Source organism: Psittacula echo, assembly GCF_963264785.1.
Source record: "Psittacula echo genome assembly, chromosome: 7".
Taxonomy (NCBI): Eukaryota; Metazoa; Chordata; class Aves; order Psittaciformes; family Psittacidae; genus Psittacula; species Psittacula echo.
The window spans coordinates 33778912-33799307 of record NC_137740.1 but is presented as its reverse complement, the minus strand read 5'-3'; the positions used below and the strand labels follow the sequence as shown (position 1 = coordinate 33799307).

The 20396-nt window shown below is 39.0% G+C and overlaps 1 protein-coding gene across 1 annotated transcript in view; it reads right to left on the bottom strand.

The window, feature by feature from the left end:
• SPATA16 (spermatogenesis associated 16) overlaps positions 1–20396 on the bottom strand; it is a gene marked incomplete at both ends in the record, with an annotated part of 66814 nt that overhangs the window by 4678 nt on the left and 41740 nt on the right. Inside the window, 3 exons of the mRNA XM_080624006.1 lie at positions 6938–7050; positions 7289–7435; positions 10669–10816. Coding sequence (XP_080480132.1) covers positions 6938–7050; positions 7289–7435; positions 10669–10816 — 408 coding nt within the window. The remainder of the gene's footprint in view (positions 1–6937; positions 7051–7288; positions 7436–10668; positions 10817–20396) is intronic.

Genomic DNA, 20396 nt, shown 5'->3' with positions numbered 1-20396 from the left:
AGAAAAACATACTCATCCTTTGAGTCTTATGCCTTGAGGCTTATCATCATATATATTTGTGCTGGTAATACTATAAGCAATATGGCATCCAGCACCTTTAAGATAGTGCTGCTGTCAATCTTTATAGAGGGAAAAAAAAGACTTTCTTGCCATAATCTGTCTAGTAGTACTAGAAAAATAAATATGTTGTTGTAATATATGTGAAGGGGAGGCAGCAGATAACAAACCTGAATGAAATCTTCTCATTTGGAAATGGCTTTTCCATAATCTCCTCTGTTAAATATTACCTGACATTTATGGATTGCTTTTAAAGTTTCAGTGAAGAGGTTGAGGAAACAGTGCAGTGTGTCAGCTTATGGCTTGTTTGCAGACTAGGCAGATCCATAGTTTTCAAATATATAACCCTGAGGGACTAAAACCTGCAGAGATGGTCTCTGATCCCCCAGGCAGCTAGGCACATGTTAAATTTTAAACATGTGAATACAGAAACCCAGCCAAGTGCTTGCGTAAAATTTCAGCACCTGCTGAAGCGTCTGATGGATGGCAGCCTTAACACCATATCTTTGAAAGTATTCTGTTGCCAAAAATGCAAATAAGCATCTTACCGAGATTTTCAAAAGCAATTTGGCCTAGATTCACGATGAGATGTAGCCATTGTATATCTGAATGCTCAGCCCTTCAGAGTGAAATTTCCATTCATCTAATCAGGGTTTTAAATGTATTTAGGTGCCTGAAATTCCAAGAATTGGCATCCATTTTCAAAACCACTTCCAGTATTTTTAGCAGACCTTTGTTCTGACAGTTACATATGGTAGCACACTGATGCTGCCATTTACATAATGCTTCCAGGTAGGTGGTTCTAGGTCCAATTGTATATTGAATGGGGTGAAAGGAAAGTCTTGAATGGCATTTATTTTTCAAGAAATGGTGTTCTGTTTTTAAAATTAACATTTCTTGGCAAAGAATCTTCATTATTTGGTTTGATCTTTTGCAAAAATTTGTGCGGGGCAAGCATCAGGTGTTATCAAAATGATCATCAACATAGTTCTTGTATCAAGTATAAGAATTTAATAAGAATGCTGTTCTTGTTTTCTATAAAACTTACAAGAACAATAATTACAAGAATAATACTGGAAAAAAAAGCTTAGGTTCTTTTTTTTTCATTCTAGAAAAATAGTCCTGGTAGAGTTCATTTTATCCCTTTTAGTATAATACCTAATATAATTGTAAAATAGTATGAAATATAAGACCATGCACTGGTGACCATTGGTAGGAATGCAGCTATAATCTGGGAGCTCCAGATATGAAAGTAACTGAAAAAGAAAGCACTGAGCCAATGAACTGGTATTTCCATTAGCTGAAGGAGAGAACTGGGCACTGCACAGGGAAAAGGAATTCTAGTCAGCAGCTCTCTGGAGTATTGTAGATAGCTCCAGTCAGCTGTGTTTGGAGAGGTTAATTTAAACCCAAGCATCATGGAGCAGAGAAGCCAGTACAGTAGGAGATACCTCATTTGAGAGAAGTGTGGTTTGATTAGTCCATTAATGAAAATGCCAAGAGCTTATTATTCTTCTCAATAAACATAATGCAGGGCTAAATTCCAAAGAGAGAAAACAACTGAAAAGGGAAGGAGAGATAAAAGACAATGATAACAGAAGGACCATTGTGTATAAATAGGTACCAATAAGACTGGGATGGCAATTAAGCTTCTTATATTTCAGATTGGAGGTCTGCAGTGTGTTTCACCAAGAGCAGAAAAGCCAGAAAGCCTAACCAGTTCTAAGATGGATTTTATTCAATTTATGAATAGAATATTAGGTGACACAGCAGTGTATAATAGCATGATTCAACTTGAGGAGCCAGGAGAGCCCTTCCAGACCTACCCTCTCATGAACTTCTGTTAACCTACCTCTAAGAAAGGAGACCAGGACAACCTTCTTACAAACTATTTTTATCACTTGAAAACCCCTTTTCTGAAGCCCTGACCTAGTATTATTAGGAGAGATCAGCAAGAAAAAAAAAAAAATCCTGCAATCTCTGATATGTTAAATTGTTAAGCCTGACACAGTCTAGTTTGCATGGCACTAAAGCAAGGAACAAAGTAGAACCCTATCTCCACCTGATCACTGGTGTTTCAGAGCCAGATAGCTGTGTCCCCAGGTAGAGCTTTATGCATTAAAATAAAGAGAAGCAAGCAGTTAATGAGAGAGAAAGAGAGCTCTTATATAAGTGAAATAATCTCACATTTTAGATGCAGCAAAAGGTTTTTCCCTGCTATTCTTGAAATCCGCCTAAAAGCTTTTTGTGCAAGCACTAAGAAATGAGTATATTGAGTCACCAGCTAAGAAAGCAGGTAAAAATCTCTCATCACGCTGTGTCTGTTGGGGGCTTCTTCAATGATTAAGAAAGGAAAGGCAAAAAGAAACATTTTTTTCTTTGCTTGACTCTCCAAAAGAAATATGAGAGCATGCCATGTAGACATGGGAAACAAATTTGGCATCTTTGCCAACATGCACTCTGTGGAAGTTTATAGTAGATTGGAAATAAGTAGCCAACAGTAGGTTTTTTTTAAGAGATTAGCGGAGGTTGAACATTGTTGGAGGTGATGTTTCACTGACAGTGAAAAATGCAGAAAGAGAAAGTACATAACTGCTGCTGGCAAGAGAAAAAATTCCATGGGATGCTGAACCACGTGATGAGAATTAATGAACTATAGCAGAATTCAAGGGGCTACTAAGCTGTAGAAATAAACACAATAAAGTGGTCAAGCAATTAGATGAAGATGAAAACAGCTCAGGTAGGCACAGTGAAGGTTAAGTAAAGACCAAACCTAAATGGAGACTCCAGTGGAAAAGAGTTGGCTCCTTTAACAAAGAGAAGAAATGCACATTTGGGGAATCAGGTAGCATAGGAACCAACAAATGCAGTTCATGGAGTCACAATTGCATACTGGCTAGAAATGCAGTAGCATATTGCTGCTGTTGCTTTCTGGATGGGTCTCACCCTTATTGTCTGGTATTCCAAGGAGAATTTAAAGAAGAAAGTAAAAACCAGTAATTGATGGATTTTCTCTTGATGACTTTATTCATAATGGGCGGTCTTGGCTGAGGTGGGGGTCTTCTCAAGAGAGTTTTTCCCAGCAAACTTTTTTCTGAACAAATTCCCTTTAGACTTTAAAAAAAAAAAAAAAAGGAAAATGAAAAGGTGTTTATCCCCACAGGTGTGTTTGAAGACCTTTCTTCTAGGACAGAAATAAGGTCCTCATACCCAAAGATCAGTCCTGTGACATCTTCATTCCTCTGACCTTGGGATGAAAAGGCACCTAAAAAAAGCAGATTGGCCTGTTCTGGATGGAGCTTACCTGCTGTTGTTAAATACCCAGCAATAACTAGGACAGGCTTTCATTGCAAAAAGGAGCTGGAGGACATGTGATAAGAGTGAATCGTCTCCTTTCATGTATTGAGAATTTTGGGATGATATCCCCATTTTTTGCTTTTCTCTATACTCAAGAAAGGATTCATCCTTTATGCCACTTCTATTTATAAATAAAGTTTACTTGCTTGAGTGCTAAAGAAAAAGAAAAGCAAGTGACTGGTCAGCCTGGATTTGAAGCAGGGTCTGTCACATCCAAAGTGTTTTACTATCAGCTTTAAGAGCATCATTTTCCAGAAGCCCCCCAGTAGTTTTTTTCTATTGTAGAGTCTTTACTAGTATTTTTCAGCTCAAAATCTGAATAAAGTTATGCCTTGCAAGCAGCTCTGTGGTGTATTGCAGTAACAAGCAGAAAAAATCCATCATAATATTTCTTTAATGCCTTTGGTATCCTCTGGAAAACACGTATGCTGAAATCTGTATGTAGTAAACACTTTCCCTCTACTTAAAAAATAGACATCAAAACAGTGAGATCTGTAAATGCATGCATAATGCTGGGAATCATACAGTAGCTCTTGTTCACCTTTATAATGTGAGCCCCTCTGGCCGTTGTTTCTCCTGTTAAGTAGCATCATGTGCCATTAGCATGAGACAGCACCAGGAGAAAGGCAAACTTGGTGTGTATAAAGCAGCAGAAATTACCCCAGTGAAATCACTTGATAGAATAACCCCTTGTCAGTGCTGGTAATCTTGAATGGAATATGAGTAGCTGAAGTTCTGACTAATATATATATACACACAAACACATATATATATATTTAAGGTGAATAAAATAACCTTTGTGTCATGGTACATATTTCTGGATAGACGAGGTTTATGGCATTTCCTCAGCCGCAGCAGATGATGCTGCAAGGGGACCAGACTGCGACATTCATTCTCAAATGCTTCCTGCTTTACAATATATAAATGTCCCCTTGATTTAAATGGGACTGGCTGTTCTTTATGAAAAAGAGGGGCCAACAGAAAATGTTCCGTTTTTTTAACCTTTAACTTCATATCTTACAAACAGTGGTGTGTGTATAAATCATATAATTAACTCTAGGTTGTGTAGCTGCAAAACTGAGGTGGCAGAACTGACTTATATTAAGTGTTGCCATGGTTTAATAAGCTCTGCTTTAGCACTGAGATGTTTTCATCAAAAAGAAATCTGATAAGAACAAGTATTCGGATTGTATGTTTGCATTCACAAATGAGGAAGAGGGCAGAAAGGAATGTGTTTTCTATTAAAAACCAAATACATTCTTATATCTTCTTAAAGTAAGTGGCAAAGCTGGAGTCTGTATCTGAAGTTTTTTTTTTTTTTTTGCAGAAGTTTTTAGTATGTGTGTAAAGGAAATAAGATGGAATCATATTTCTAGCTTGAAGAAAGTGTTGGAATACTTTCAAGAAGCAAAAGTAGCCAAATTTCTGTCAGGTCTATAAAGAGATTTTAATCACCAGCAGCAGAGCAGTCCTGGCTCCATGCCTATCTGTATTATCAGGCATAATTAGCTTTGTCGTTTGCTCTTTGGGTCAGAGGTTCTGTCTTGCCTGGATCATTCAACGCTATGAAAACTGAAGGGAAAGTGAATATGTTTAAGCTGATAAGGGATAAGGGATGTGGAATTGGCAGCTGTTTGTTCTAACTCAGTGATAATTTCTTCTATCTTGTGTCTTTCCTCCTCTCCATTAAAGCTCCCATACTGACCCCTTGGGTGCTAGTTATAAATCTCTAGGATGGAGGTTCACATTCTTGCTGCTGCTGGAGGTGGCACTGGGACAGACCTGGCCTGAAACACAGGAATGTTGTGCTGACCTCCTTGAAAAAAAGGCATCTTTGCTGCTGACTTCAATGGTTCTGGGAGCTTTCTTTTGTTTCAGCAAGACTATTTAAATGCATGAGGTGAGGTCTAGACCTGGTAGAAAATATTACTGTGTAAAAGCAGTGTAAATTCATACAGCTAGTGGAGACTGGCTTGAGCAATCCTAATATACCACTCTACTCTCATCTCTCACATGATGAGTTCCTTTTCCCTATACCCCGGATACCAGATACCATGTATCTCTGCTTGTACCATGCGGTCCAGTTCCTCCAAATTCATTTATAGATCAGGGTTGTTATGGGGAATCCAAAGACTATGAGATTTCAATCTTTTTTTCTCTCCTGATACTCTTTAAAGACTGATTAACTGCAATAGAGGAATCTCACTTCTGAAAGCTCTGTTATACCGAAAGAGAGCATTGTATATATATATTTTTTTAATTGGACTTTTACTGTGGCTTTCAGAAAGATCAGGGTTTTATTCTGTATCCAGTACTCACCCGCTGTCTGTTTATACTTCAAGCTTCTGAAACATTCAAAGTGCAATGCACACAGCAGTGATGGGTATTTCACTTTCCATAAGATGCCATTTCCATTAGCCTGCACATTAACAACTTGGGCTTTTGGTCATCTGAAGCCAACAGCACATGGCTTCAGGAAAGAACTGGAAAGAAGTAGCTCTGTGTTTCCTCGGGGATGTCTGCCCTCAGCCTCCTCCACCTGCCTCACACTGATACAGATGCTTTATGAGCGCCCATTTTGGCGAAGCACTAAACACCTTTACCTCCCACTAACCATGTAAGTTCAAGCACTTACTGCTGTTTCAGCAGCTGCTCTCCAAAAGTAAAGGAGATATAGCTTCCCCAAATATCTAGCTAATGTTTCCTCCTTGCTAGGGGTTGCTAAGTAGCAGTTTTTGTCAACCTCGTATCTGGTATCAAAACCTAAGAATATAAATCCTGTGATTTGCTAAGACACCTCATACAAGGAAATGGCTCTGATCCCTTCAACATGCAGAAAACTAAAAAACTGTTATTGCTAGGGAAGAAGCGTTAACATTAGCATTTACAGTCTGGGGAGGAGAGGCTTTTTCCACTTATTTTCAGGAGAATAATTTAAGTATTGCATTAAAACAGTCTAGTCTACATGCAAATTTGATTTTTGACCTTTTGTGCTAATCAAAAGCCATGGTGCTAAAAAGCTGTGTACATTATTGCAGAAAGTATGGAGTAGAATTAACTAATATACCTTCAGTATGGTTGTAGCAGATTTGAAGGCTATTTCACATACCTCACTACATAGGGATCAGGATCTAAAGCACTAGAAATGTTTCAAGTAGCAATTATTAACTCTTGATGGAGATCCTGGTGATATGTGTAGTAAACTACGGGTATTAAATATAGCAAGTTGTTTTGGTGGTTATGTGAAGTAGGGATATAATATAATAGGCCATAAAGATTTGAGAAAATTGCATGCAAAGTGATTTTAAATAGACTGGGTACATTGTCAAATAATTAGGGGTTCTTCTTAAAAGTATCTAAACCTCATTTGAACTCTGTTCCTAATGCAATTCACTGAGCATTTCTGGACACAGGAGGAGCATGTGCAGAATGAATTACCCACCAAAAAGCACATATCATTCACACATGCACAAGCTTCTGCTGCCATACACAGTATACACCAGAAAGGGAATTTTATACTCACAGTTAATTTGGTGCTTCTTATAAAATCTATTACTGGCATGATCTTTTCCCCAGTGTAATCCCAATATCTTTTTGTTTCTTCTTTGGTGAGAGGACAGAAAGGTGCTTTCCGATCTAGGAAATGAAACCACAAAACCATACACTGTGTTTATCTACATACATTTTCCACAGAGGATCTAGCAGGAAGATGGGGAAACTGAAGGAGGAGAGAAGAGTATGGGCAGAGATATCTGGACAGTTGGGGCTGCCAGCACAGAGAAATGGGTCCTGAGAAACCCCCACTCTCCCTCATTTAGCAAGGATCATGGAGGTCTCCTCTGAGCTGTCCCAGCTATTAAGCAGGTTGGCGTACCTGAAAAGATTGGCAGTTTTTTGTTTGACAGTCTTTCCAAGATTTTTCCAATATTCTTGTTTCTGAAACCCAGAGTCAGTGAGTACTTCTGGGGAGGCTCAGGCAGCCACTCAGACGTCTGTGGCAAGATGTGAAGCCCATGAGGATCTGGAATAGGAAATGGAAATAATTTCCACTGTCATATTTCTTTTCAGTTGTAACAGAAGTTACTTTTTTTTTTTCTTTTTCAATTCCCCCCCTCCCCCCCCCCCGGAAAAGAAAGGAAGTCTAAGAAAGAATGAAATGTAGTTCCAAAAGCTTGCCAAAACAAAAGTGACTAAGCTAGCCCATTCAGCTATAATCGGGTTTTGAAATTCCAGATTTTGCAACCTTTTGCATCAACAGCTTAAATTTTGCTGATGCATAAGATAAAACTTGCATTATCCATTTATGTATTTTTCAATGCTGATAATCCAAAGCATTAATAACTCACCACTTCAGTAACATAACATAGTGATCTTTTTACTGCAAAACAAGCTGTTTTGTTATTCCTTGAACTTTTGAGGTTTTATTTCCTACAGTTTTGTGATTTAACCATCACCACCACTGTAATCCCAGGCTTCCTGCATGTCTTTTCTGATCCACCCAGCTGGTATGTAACAGCATGTGCTGTGGCTTGTCCAGAGTTTGTGACTGCTGCTGCCAAAGCCCCTGTGTATTAGCTGAGTTGGTGTTCCCTGACCTCAACAAGGACAGATGCTCAGACCAATTGTTTAAACCACCTTTGCTTAGAGAACCAGACCAGTCCTTGCCTCCCTCCTCTTGCCCTGCAAAAAATAAACCTAGATTGAATGTCAGTGTCACTTTTCACAAAGCAGTGCTCTGTTTTCAGGGAGCTCTGCTTTTAAGATGCCAGGCTGCGTGGTCAGAGTGACAAATGGAGAACCCCACTCAGAGCTCTCTGAACTTACTCCTATATAAATCAAAGTGAGCGGACCTGATATTTCCCTTGCAGCATATTCTGCTTTTAATGGATTGTCAATTTTGCAACAAACTGCATTGTATACTTGGATTTAAATGCGTGTCTGCTCCTTTTCCTTGGCAATACAGAAAACTTCGAAATCAATTCAATCCTTACACTCTAGCAGAACTTGGACTAAAATTGGATAGATAATTGTTACAGAATAGGAAGGTTATTTAAAACAACATGTTCGTGAGAAGTCTGGTATTTCACACCCACTGTTAAAATGGGGTTTAGCTCATATTTTTAATTTCAGCTATTTGAGATACAGACCTGCAGGTTGAATGCTCAGCGGTATCACACCGACAATGAGCTAAACTTGTTGCTTTGTGATGTTTTTTTTTTTTTGTGGGCAGTGTGATTTTAGGTCAGACCTGAATAGACAAGTTGAGCAACCCTTCTGCTTTGGTGGACCCCACCTAACACTGTTGTGAGTTATTTCAGCATCATCTCAGAAAAGAAGCTGTGTCTGCTGTGTTTATAGGACAGAAAGGAGGGAGCTTGGGAGAGGTCCCGTCTGTGTGAGACATCTCACACCACTGAACTTTCAAAACCCTGATACCCATATTGTTTTTTCTTGGCATTCTATCCCACTTAATTCCTAGAAACTTCAGAACCTGCAGTCAGAGAAACTTATGTAGAATTGAAGCAATTCTTTTAACCAATAGATTTCTGTAAACAAACGTATTTGAAGGCAGATCTGGCTCTATTCAATCTATTTTATGATTATATGTTATAATTATATGTTATAATTATAAAGTACTATAGGACTGAGATCTTTTACACCTTCCACCTTTTTTTATCTTCTTCCTTTTCCTTACTGGGAGGAGTGAAAAAATGGCTGATGACACTTTCAGAGTCATTCACTGATTTATGAACACAAACTGAGTTTCAGCGTAGCACTTGCACACCTTTTCTGCTCATGTGCTTTTGGAAGTCTCACTCTTTACTTGAGTATGCTCAACTAAATTGAGGGGGTTATGTGAAATATGAATTTATCTTTTTTAAAATCAGATTCAGGGAGTTTTATTTTATGCTCCTTTTAATGCCAATACTTTTGTCCCAGGAAATTCTTCACAAAATCATATTAGAAAGTAAACAGTAGACAAGGATTCTACAACCACCATGATAGGTAAGTCCTTATTTTCCTCCTTTGAACAACCCCAAAGCTACTGCCAGAAATCTGTACATGGGTGGTCTGCAAATTGCAAGACACAATCTAGTTTTATACTGGTTTCCTTAAAGCAAAACAAAAATGAACAAAAGGAGTTTACTTGTGTTCAATATTTGCAGAGTTTTCTGGTAAACATTTGGTTTCCTAATTCCTATTTATGTTTTACAAATAGGTATTCTTTTCTTCCCCAAAGACGCAGTGTGTGTCCTTTTGGAAGCCTTATTTATCTGCTGAGTGCTGGGGCTCAGCAGTGCTGCAAGGATGAAGCTGTCTGACCTGGGTCTAGCTCTTGCAGGGAGCAGGCAGCACCTCAGCCCTTGGCGTGACCCTGCTGGAAGTGGCAGTAAAAGGTGAGCTACACATTCAGTTTGTGTGACGAAGATAGAGGATTTTCAGAATTTCACCTGAGACATTTACTTTTCCCTTTACATTTCTAAATCAAACTCAAGGTCAAACATTATCAAGGTCAGCTATGCTCCAAGTCACCACATTAATGGTAGTAAGAAACGCCTTTTATTCGCCTGCCTCTCTTTTGCCAAAATGTCATTCCTGTTCCTCCTGAAATAAGGCTGTGGTCACCAGAATTTAAGCATCTGTTTACTTCAGGAGATGCTATTTGAGTTCACTCTGCCAGGACATGACAAAGGGCTCTGCAAAGGCCTTGTTCACTCTGATTCTACTTGTATTCAACAGGCTAAAGGAAACCTGGCTATCTATTCCCATTCCTGCAGCTGAAATGCTCTTAAAAGTGTCAGTCAGTCTATTGGCGCTCATAGAAGGGAAAGTGAATTTTGGAAAGTGAAGCCCCTGCGGCAGGGACGGCCATCGGTGACAGATGGAAACCCACAGAGATGGGAATGAGCTTGGGTCTCACTGTCACTGCAATGCACTGCAAATCTACGTTTGAATAAAATATTAGTTACAATAATGAAATTCAACAATTCAAACATGGGGTTTCATGGATAAAAATCATCTTTATGGGATTTGCAGTGTAAAGTCTGTACTTGGCCTAAGTACTGATTTGATTACCTAAATCATGGCAATCATAAAGCAAATTTTAGATATTTATTTCCCCTCTCCCTCCCCTCCTGAACTGTAGAAACGTCTGGAGCTCACTCTTCAGACTCTCTCAAACTCTTTTTTAAGTAAGTTAGCCACTTAAGCAGCAGTATACAGAGCTTAAGGACATGTGAAATCTGCTGTTACCTGTATATATGTGCTCCACATAATCAGGGTGCTTTTTAGCAAACCTGGTCTTTAACTTGTTTCTTTCATCAGCCTTGATTTCTGTCCCAAGTGGTGTGTACATAACCGAAAAAGATGTTTCTCTAGTGATGGCTTCTTCAATCATAGCCTAAAACAGGCAAAAAAATTGTATATTACATGTCTGTTCATGGCTAGTTAGAAAAAAAAAATTAAAAAAAATTACTTTCACAGATTATATTTCCCCTCTAATAATTGCACAGTCATGCAAAGATAACACATTTTGGTCTTGAATACTAATTAGATGAGAATTTAAATTAGTTCCAGAAAACACTTGCCTATCTATACTCAGCAAATCCATTTAATGGAGAAAGAACATTTGTAAACAGTTTTCAGTGCAGCTAGTCTATATCTTCAATGAAGAGAAAAGTATTAGATAAATTATCTTTTAGAGGAAAAGAAAAAGTGATTCCATGCTCTCTGAAGGTCACATCTTTCATCTGAGGGTTTTATTCAGTCCTTGGGAGTTGGTTAAACAATACAAAGCATTCATATTACCCCCTGGGTTGGCATGAATTCGACACTGCCTATACGGAATATTAGTCTTAAAATATTGCATTTAAACACCATTTGCATTGAGTAAAATTCACTTCTGTGCAGAGGGCAACATGAAGCTTATGAACCTTGTCATCCCTTAAAAATGACTCAGATGATGCATTGTGCTGGTCTCATGCAGAGGTGGATTTCACACTTAGTGGACCCCAATGAACTGGTGCTGGAACTGCCAGGAGCTACAAGCCTGGAAACAGCCTTGCTCAGTATTCTTATTGATCAGTGCAAGAGAGATTGAACTGCAGCTCCTCCTGGGTTGGGTTTGGCTAAGACCACATTCAGTGCCGCTTCAGCTGCATCTGTTTGCTAAAAAAGATTTTGTTTCCTTGACATGGGCAGTCCTTTCTGGAAACTGGGAGAACTGCAAGGCTTCACTAAGGTGTTTCAGCAATAGGATAAACATGGTTAATAGTGACAATACTTAGGAAAGTTACTAGAGATGGTCAGAAAAGTATGAGAGGAAAAGATATTTTTTTAACAGGATGCATGAATCTCCAAGATCACTTTATACACTGAAGGTATCATTATGGGACTAGTTTGGTATTTTATTGACAAGTCCTTCCTTTTATTCTCCTGTCTATCCTCCACCTATGTAAAAATATTTAAGAAACAGCGTGCCTCCATGAGTCATATGTTTAGCTGATGACTGCTTCCACCAACTCAGAATGGAAGGCTGAGAGTGCCAGTTAGTTAAATACCTGTGTCCTCTCTTTAATAGCTTTAGACAACAGGTCCTCTAATACAGCCTTACGCCACTTTATTTACATTCTGTTTATTGGTGTGGGGTATGCGGAAATTCTATAGAATTGTTTAAAGCAGATATTGGGATAGGCTGTCATACATGCATCCGGAGTACTCTTACACTGAATACTCTACCTGGATGTCAAAGGTGTCACTGGGGATTTCTTTATATTTTTAGATTACAGTATTTAGTCAGCCCATTGTCCTGCATTTACTGGAATGGAAGCAGTCTGGAGTGGCTCGCGTGTAGCCCTGGAACACTAAAAAGCTTCAGATGTGTGCAAAAGTATCATGACCACCTGGGGCAGTACTAGCTTTCCCTCCCAGTGAGAAGGAGTTGCAATTTTCTATGGGTACAGCTGTGTTATCCACGGTTAATGCCACAGATTTGGAGATATCAGACCAGAAAATAGCAAGTGTGTCCTCCTGCCAAGAGCTTGGAGGTCCATGAATGGATCCTGTGCCCATTCCTCCCAGCGGGAATACTTACTAGTCTGCACTGATTTATAAGGAAGTGATTTTAGGATTTTGTATTTCTATGGACTTTAAGTATCTTGTCATCCAGGGCCCTTAGAGGATCAGTAGCAAAACAATGGTACCAATCTAGCTTTCCAAGGTACATTTTTTTAAAAAATAGAGGCCTACCTGTTCAAGTTTTACTGAATTTCATATGTAACTATAGGCACAGAATGAGGTCAGCCTTATTCTGTGTGAGATATTGGGCATTCTGCTTATTTTCTATAGATTGGCAGCCATTTCCTAATCTGGATCAGACAAGCTCTGTATTCTGCCTGAAAAGTTCTCTTCTGGCTTTATCATTCCCAAGAACAGCTCAAAGTCATGGCTATAATATCTCTGCACTGCCATGTACCCATGGCTGTTCTGCACAGCAGAGGGCAATAACGGTAAAATGTCAGCCAATGGGGAAAAGAATAGGTCTGTAGTTTCTGGTCAATACTGCTACTGAAGGTATTATTATTACCCAAGAGCATTTTTTTTCCCCAAGCTACTGACCCTGGACATAGATGCTATTTGTTTTATTATCCTCTTGGATTTTTATGGGGTAAAGTCTTTCAGGATATAAAACTTAAGCCCATAAAAACTTTGGAGGAGAAAACTTTATACGATGAAATCCCTAAGGATTTTTCTGCTAAGCCTTTATGCACTGAAGTCCATACGTGTGGATGGATATCTGGCAATGTGTCCAGGAAACAGGAATGCCTACAGAACATCATCTGTCATGCTGTACACCATGCATCAGGATACAGTCATACTGTGGAGAGGACTGCAAGGGCTCCAACAGACTTTCAAGAGAGTTCCTGCAGAGAGGACAGGACAACTGTGGGGTTTTTTGTCTTCCCCATTTGCACATGCTTTGGTTTATTTTCATCTGAAGGGTCCTTTCTGCAGCATCCTCTCAGATGCATCAGGGAGGACGTTGCTGTTCTGGCCTTGGAGTGGAAGAAGTGTCAGGCTGTTTCATGAGCATGTGGGTAGCTGCTAAACTGATAAAGGTGATAAAGAAAGATGATTTTTTTTTTATCATATCCTGCAAGTGAGCTCTGCAATGTTATCTCATCTCATCACATGATGTTACATTCTAGCCTTCAATTCCAGCAGAGCTAGAAAAACTGAAATCCTTGAGATGACCTTTAACTATAAGAAAGAGGTCCTCTAGCAACGTACGATAATGTAAGGATTATGACTGACATGAGTTCACTGAATTTGGTGGTTTATCTTAGCAGTGGACAAAATCTATTGCTTCAGCAAAGATGTAAAAGTAGCTCAAGAAGAGGCTGTAGAGTAATCTGATGACAGGGAAGATTTCTTTTTGTAGTTATGGGACTGACTCATACTTTGCTATGTCAGGAGGTTTATATCCCTGTTTTGGAAGTGTGGGGTATCAGAGAAAGTCTTCAGAGAAACCATCTGGAGACAAAGTGTCTCAAGGAGTATTTATATTGTCAGCACTTCTATTAAAATACCAACTAATTCCTTCATGAAATACAATCATTCAAAAGGTTTGAGGGAGGTACATTGCTATCATGACAATTAAAAAGCCAAAAGACATTCTTAAATAAAAGTTTGTTATGATCAAATGTTTAAACATATATTTGACCGAACCCCACATACTCCTCTGAGCACCTTGCCCCTGCAATATCCTTACATTCTATCATATGTAGTAATGTTACATTTCACAGACCTTTTAACAAAACTCAAACTTTAGCCTGAACAACCTTATACTGTCCCTTCACCACCCACTAAAATCCTGTTAAGAGCTCATAAAATGAATAGGTAGATGCACATGAAACAAAGCTTTCCCATGCCAACTTCTGATGGCAAATGATATAACTACTTCAATATTTTTATGAAGTTCTTGCCATTTTGTGGGCTTAGAGCAGACATAGAAGAAATATGGCACTGCAGCAAAAAATTCTTCATAACAGTGACAGTAGCTTTCCCTGCTACAGTCATTACCCTTAGTCCTTTTTAACTACAGAAAGGTTTAATTTGGAAAATCCAATTATCTTGACATCTAGAATAAGCCAAAATTTAGATGTCTTTCTAGTGCCTTATCTTGCAGCTGCAGTGCACACTCAGCCACTGTCTCATTTACAGTACAGCAGGAATTGATGCTTTTGCAGATGATTTTTATTAATGCAACGATATGAGTCAGGGTAAAGCCATTAGCCTCTTCTATGAATGGCTTCCACTCTTAGGCTGGTAGTTAGAATTGTGGGTGCACAGTGGTGTAGCCTATGTGCTTTTCTCTATATCTTTCCAACCATAAAGAAGTATCTGGCAGCTCTGCCACTAAGTCTGTTTCTGTTGTGATATGAATATCTTCTCACCAGCATGATCTTCTTACATCATTTTTATTATATCTTTTTTTTTTTTTTCTGGAGGAAAAATAAGTATACAGAATGCAAGAGCATATCCTTTGCTCAGTATGTTTGTGGTATGAATAAATAATGTATTATACAATAGATGAGAACTTCCTGCTTATCTGCCATGTAATGCCTCCCCATTAATATAGGTCACATCAAATATCAGCTTATTCAGGTTCTTAAGTTATTAACGTATTTAAGTCTGCAAGTTATTTTGTATGCAGTGTATTTTGAAAGCGGATTTGCAGAGCACCACAGTGATAGATCTGTGCATTCTGCTGACTTCTGAAAGGCAGAGGTATTGCGAATGGGTTACCTTAGGCTTCAAGGCCTGTTTGATACCCTATTAAGAATCTCTTTATATTTTGGGAGAAAAGAAATCCATTCTTTACAACCTTCCAAAGAGATTGCTATTCATTAGAGAAACCCGCCAAAACACACAGAGTGTGGAAAAAGCTGGAGGCTGCTCCTGAAACTCCCTGTCTGTGATGCTGGCTGGTGGGAAAGCAGGGACTGAGCACAAATGTGGAAATACAATTCTAGATCAGGGAAGTGCTCTACCCACAAGCCCTAGTCTCACAAACTCATGTGCATGGAGAGTGTCACGAGAGTCCTCAACTTTTGCTTCACTTGCCGCAAACTGAGAATATTATCCTTTCATCTCTGCACAGGGGTAAATGTGAAGGATTGGGGTGTTTCTTTGCTATGGTGGAGCAACTCTGAGACCAATGAAACAGAGGCTATATTTACATTGCAAAGGTGATCCAGAGCATTGGCAAGGTGAGCCCCTGTTACTGCTCAGATTACAGTTTGCTGCCATCCCAGGCAGGAGCTCTAGCTTCAAGACAGAGGGCAGGCATAAATCTGCAATGGGGCAATGTGATAGGGACTTTTTATAAGAGCAAGTATTGATAGAACAAAGGGCGATAGGTTTAAACTGAAAGAGAGTAGATTTAGGTTAGAAATTAGGAAGAAATTCTTTACTGTGAGAGTGGTGAGGCACTGGCACAGTTTGCACAGAGAAGCTGTGGCTGCCCTGTCTCTGCCAGTGTTCAAGGCCAGGTTGGACGGGGCTTGGAGCAACCTGGTCTAGTGGAATGTGACCCTGCCCATGGCAGGGGTTTGGAACTGGATGAGCTTTAAGGTTCCTTTCAATCCAAACTGTTCTATGTTTCTATGATCAAAGAACCGGCCCTGTGAACAGGCTAATTATCCTGTAAGTGGGGCTATTGGCCAAAACCACAGCTTTTAACCAGTTTTGTTAATATCACCCCTTTCTTAAAGATGAGAGGTTTTGTGGTAAGAAATGCCCTAATCCCAAAACAAAATTCACTGGGATTGCTCTGAGCAGCAGGAGTGACCTTCCAGTGCTAGGAGAAGCCTTTTGCCATCACAAGTCCTCAGTAGGTGTTGGGCCAGCTCCACATGGCTCTCACTATGTCAGCAGTGGCTCATAGTGTAAATGGCAGGGTTTTTTCTTGTGTGAAAGGGGTTTATAAACTGAATAGCTTTGGTAACCTGGGCTCAGAAGGACATCTTAACTCAGACAGGCAGAGCTAAAAGTTGAACATAGCTTGAGTGCTTTGTGTGAATGTAGTTGGAACCCACTGGACAACAGCTGGATGCTGCATCCATCTGTTGATGCAGGCAAGTGCTTAAGAGGCAGTGATTGAGCCTGGCAACGAAACAGCCCTGGGAGAAAGGTGGGATACTTGTTGTAGGGGGTTTCAGGGCTTTTAGCCCCAAAAGAGAAAAAAAAAAAGATGAAAAAAAATAGAAAAAGCAACTAAAATGCAGAAAGTAACTGAAGGAGATGTCATTTCTTCCTAGAACTAAGCTCAGCGTATTTTGGAAACTTGACTTAAATGTGAAAAGATGAATCAGCCAGCCAGAGATGGTGACTGATGTGGTTAGGCTGTAAAATGGACAGCACTGTTCAAAGGGGCAGTGAAAATCATGCCTGAATCATTGCAATAGCATGCTACTTTATGTGGCTGAATAGCTGCTAATTTAGTAGAAGACAAATTGACTTTATCTAGTGTTGTTTCTGGAAAGTGGCTTTATCTATTTTTGTGTGATGTCCTTTGTAGTTCTTCAAGAGCAGATGTGCAGATGGAAAGCCACATAACCAGCAATGATCCTGAGAACACAAACTTCTGCCTGTAGCTTCATCTCCTCAGAGAAAGAGATAGTATACAAAAATGGAAGAGGATACTAAATGTGTAACTTCTTAAGGACCTTTGCAATAAGGTTTGAGAACAGCACAAAATAGCTGGTTTTCTGCACTGATTTCTCAGGCTTTTGTATATCTTAAAGCTCTGCTTTGCAACCCAGCAAAAGCCAGAATGAATTGAAAATTCTACTTGTGATATACGTACATTACTTTTGAGCTACCCCGTAGATTTTTTAAATGATCTGGAGCTTTGCTGGCCAGGTTGCTCCTGTTGAGCATCTTTGAGACATGATTTATGGCCCTCTGTTAACAGTTAAAACCCTAATAGGGTTTCATAGTGGGATTTCAACAGCTACCAACTACAATCAGGTATGTGTTGCCTATTACATTTGGCTAGTATTAAATCCATCTTTCCTGCAATTAGAGACAATTAACCCATCTGTTGTAATACTTGTGACATTTAAACTAATAATTTCTCTTACCATGTAAACGTAAGTATGATTCAAGCAACAGTTATTCTACCATGTATGATGTAGTACCAGAAAAATAGAAGTAGGTAGAAAATATGTGGAGGTAGATATTATTAAAGAAGAAAGAATACAAGAAAAATGTTAAATTCCTTGCTTTTGTACATGTGGAATTGTTTTTGGAATGGAAATATAAGCAATAACAACAGCAATAAAAAGCTCCCAAATCAGTATCAACATGATAGAAACTCTCTGTTATGTTATTTTATTTGCCTTTTCAATTACTCTGTATTTTTTATTTGAGAACAGAACGAAGCTGATTTTTTGCAGCCGAGTGCTATGTCTTAAAAATAGTATATTCTGAAGCCAGAATGGTCTGAATCCCTGAAACGGTGTATGTAGGAAGAGGCCCATTCTGCCCTGAAAAAGTGTTAATAATTTTAATCTTAGCAAGTTGCTTCATCCATGATGCACTGAGAACATAGGAAAATCATGAACTGGTCAGAAGCTGCGCTGAGATCACCTGGATACCAATGCACTGTCTTAAGAACACTGATCGTATGGGCCAAAAAAATATTTCTTTTTTATAATTCTAATGTGCATGATGAGGAAAATCATTATATCCCAATTTTCCATCAGAAAATTTAAAGCTTAGTGTTTCAAGGCAAGTGTTGTCCTTCAAAATGGCCATATAGAAGAGGGAGGATTACCTATTGTTTTTTATGGAGAGAGGTAAGAGAAATGTCATCTCTTCTTCTCACATGAGAAAATTCAAAATTAATTCTTAAAGCAGTAACAAGCTCCCCAGACCTCTGAGACAATATAGGCTTACAGGTATTAGACACTTCTGCCTGTATACACAACAGTCATTGACCTCAATGGGATTTTCCCCAGATTTAATTAAAGAAGGGACTTTTCTGCAGTGAAGTGTGGCACAGCAAGATCTGCTAAAATAGCCCTGAGAATTAATGAGAAATATATTTTTTTAGTGCTATGATGCCCAGGCTGCCCAGAGAGGCTGCCTGTCAGCTCTTATCAGTCATTCCATTAGGAGGATCGCAAAACATCCCTGCCGTTGCCAGTTTGGAAACCTCACGCTCTGTAGCAGGACACGGGTCAAGTGTGAGCACACAGGACTGCTGACGGGTCTTGTCACCTGCTGAGACTGCAGAGGAGGTTTTGGCTACCAAGAGCTTTTTCCTTTTAAGTTTCTTGACTTGGCTTGTCACTCCACAAGGTGTGAGATAAAGCTGAGTTCTAAAGGAGCTGACAGCATTCATCGCTGCACTGTAGGTGTTCAGCCACCTTGCAGGGTTGCGTTATCATTTGGTTTATTGTGTGATGTGTGTATTTCTCTGTGCTTGCAACAGTAAAGATTTTTGAAATGGAAGCACCTGATGTTCACAACAGCATCAAGACAGCAAAACAAATGAATACCCAAACCTCCATGTCAGCCAATGCATGTGTTGCTGGAAGCTTTATCTGTGACACTGAGTTTAGCTGACAGAAATGTTCTCAGACACACAAGTTTGTGAGCTCCACGTGCAGCAGTCACAGAGCCAGTATTTTCTATGTGCTAGGAGCAGCTCTGTGATGGCTGCAATCTTAGCCAAAACGCTGGGGTTGAACAGGAACTAAAGCTAAAAGGTCTCCATTTGAGCTGTAGCAAATACACATTGGCTACGTTATGGAATTAAGTCTTTTAGTACAGGTGGATATGGAAGCTTACAGATATGAATCTACAAGCTTTGAAATGCCTTTCTGGGTTCTGTTAGTTTCTGCACTAAGCGTGCATTGCTGGTGCGACGTCACTTAGTAGAAGACTTAGGCTAGATGGGATTGACTTTGGCTGGAAGTATATAGCAGATGCTAGAGCTGAACCTTTCATATAAAATAGGCCACATGGTTTTAACAATGGAATAATAAGAGCAATTAAATTTGTAGTAGTGAATTAAGTCTAAGGTATTTATAAATTCAATAATAAAGGCACTTTACACTAAGGTGTCAGTGCCAGATACTGGTGAAGTCAGGCTGTGACTTTCCAGATTTTTGCAAAGTTCAAGTTTGAGAACATTGGTCATTTTTGACATTGAGGTATCCATGTGATGTATTTTTACTCATGGAATAAAACATCCAGCTTATATTGCAGTTTTTAGCCATTGGAAATAACGGCTAAAAGAAACAGGACTTCAGAAGTGTGAGTAAAACTGGACAGTTTGGAGAAGGACTTTTTCTATGGGATGAAATATCTCAAGCCTATTGTTTGCTTTAATATTACCAGTTGAGAAATTACATTGCTGACAATAAATGCTAGGGACCTTACTTCAGTAAGTTTAAACTTTGTCTTGCTGCTACTGCTTTGAAGGTATCAACCATAATGCATTTAATAACTTTTGCATTATTATTTTATTGTGATGAATTCTATTTAAGTCACTTATTTTTAACCTAACAGCCAATACACAAATCATCCAGAGCATATTCTGTAGTGGATTTGAAAAAAAAGCCCATCCATTTGATCATATATTAACTTAGAATGTATATTCAAGCCACAGAATAAAATATTAGAACAGAAAAAAAGGCCCAACTTACAGAATAATATTATCCAATGCAAATTACTTTTTCACCTCTCATCAGTATTATACCTTTATCTCAGACTGGAATGGAAGGTGGGTATTAATATTCAAAACCAACATAGGGCATTAGATATTACATATCACTGTACAGAAGATCCAGAAATAGATGATTTATTTTAAAGGGGATAATCAAAGAAAGCTAATCAAAAAGCTAATCAAAAAGAATATTTAAAGTTGCCTTGATCATGATCCATAGGTGCATGTACAGGGAGAAGAT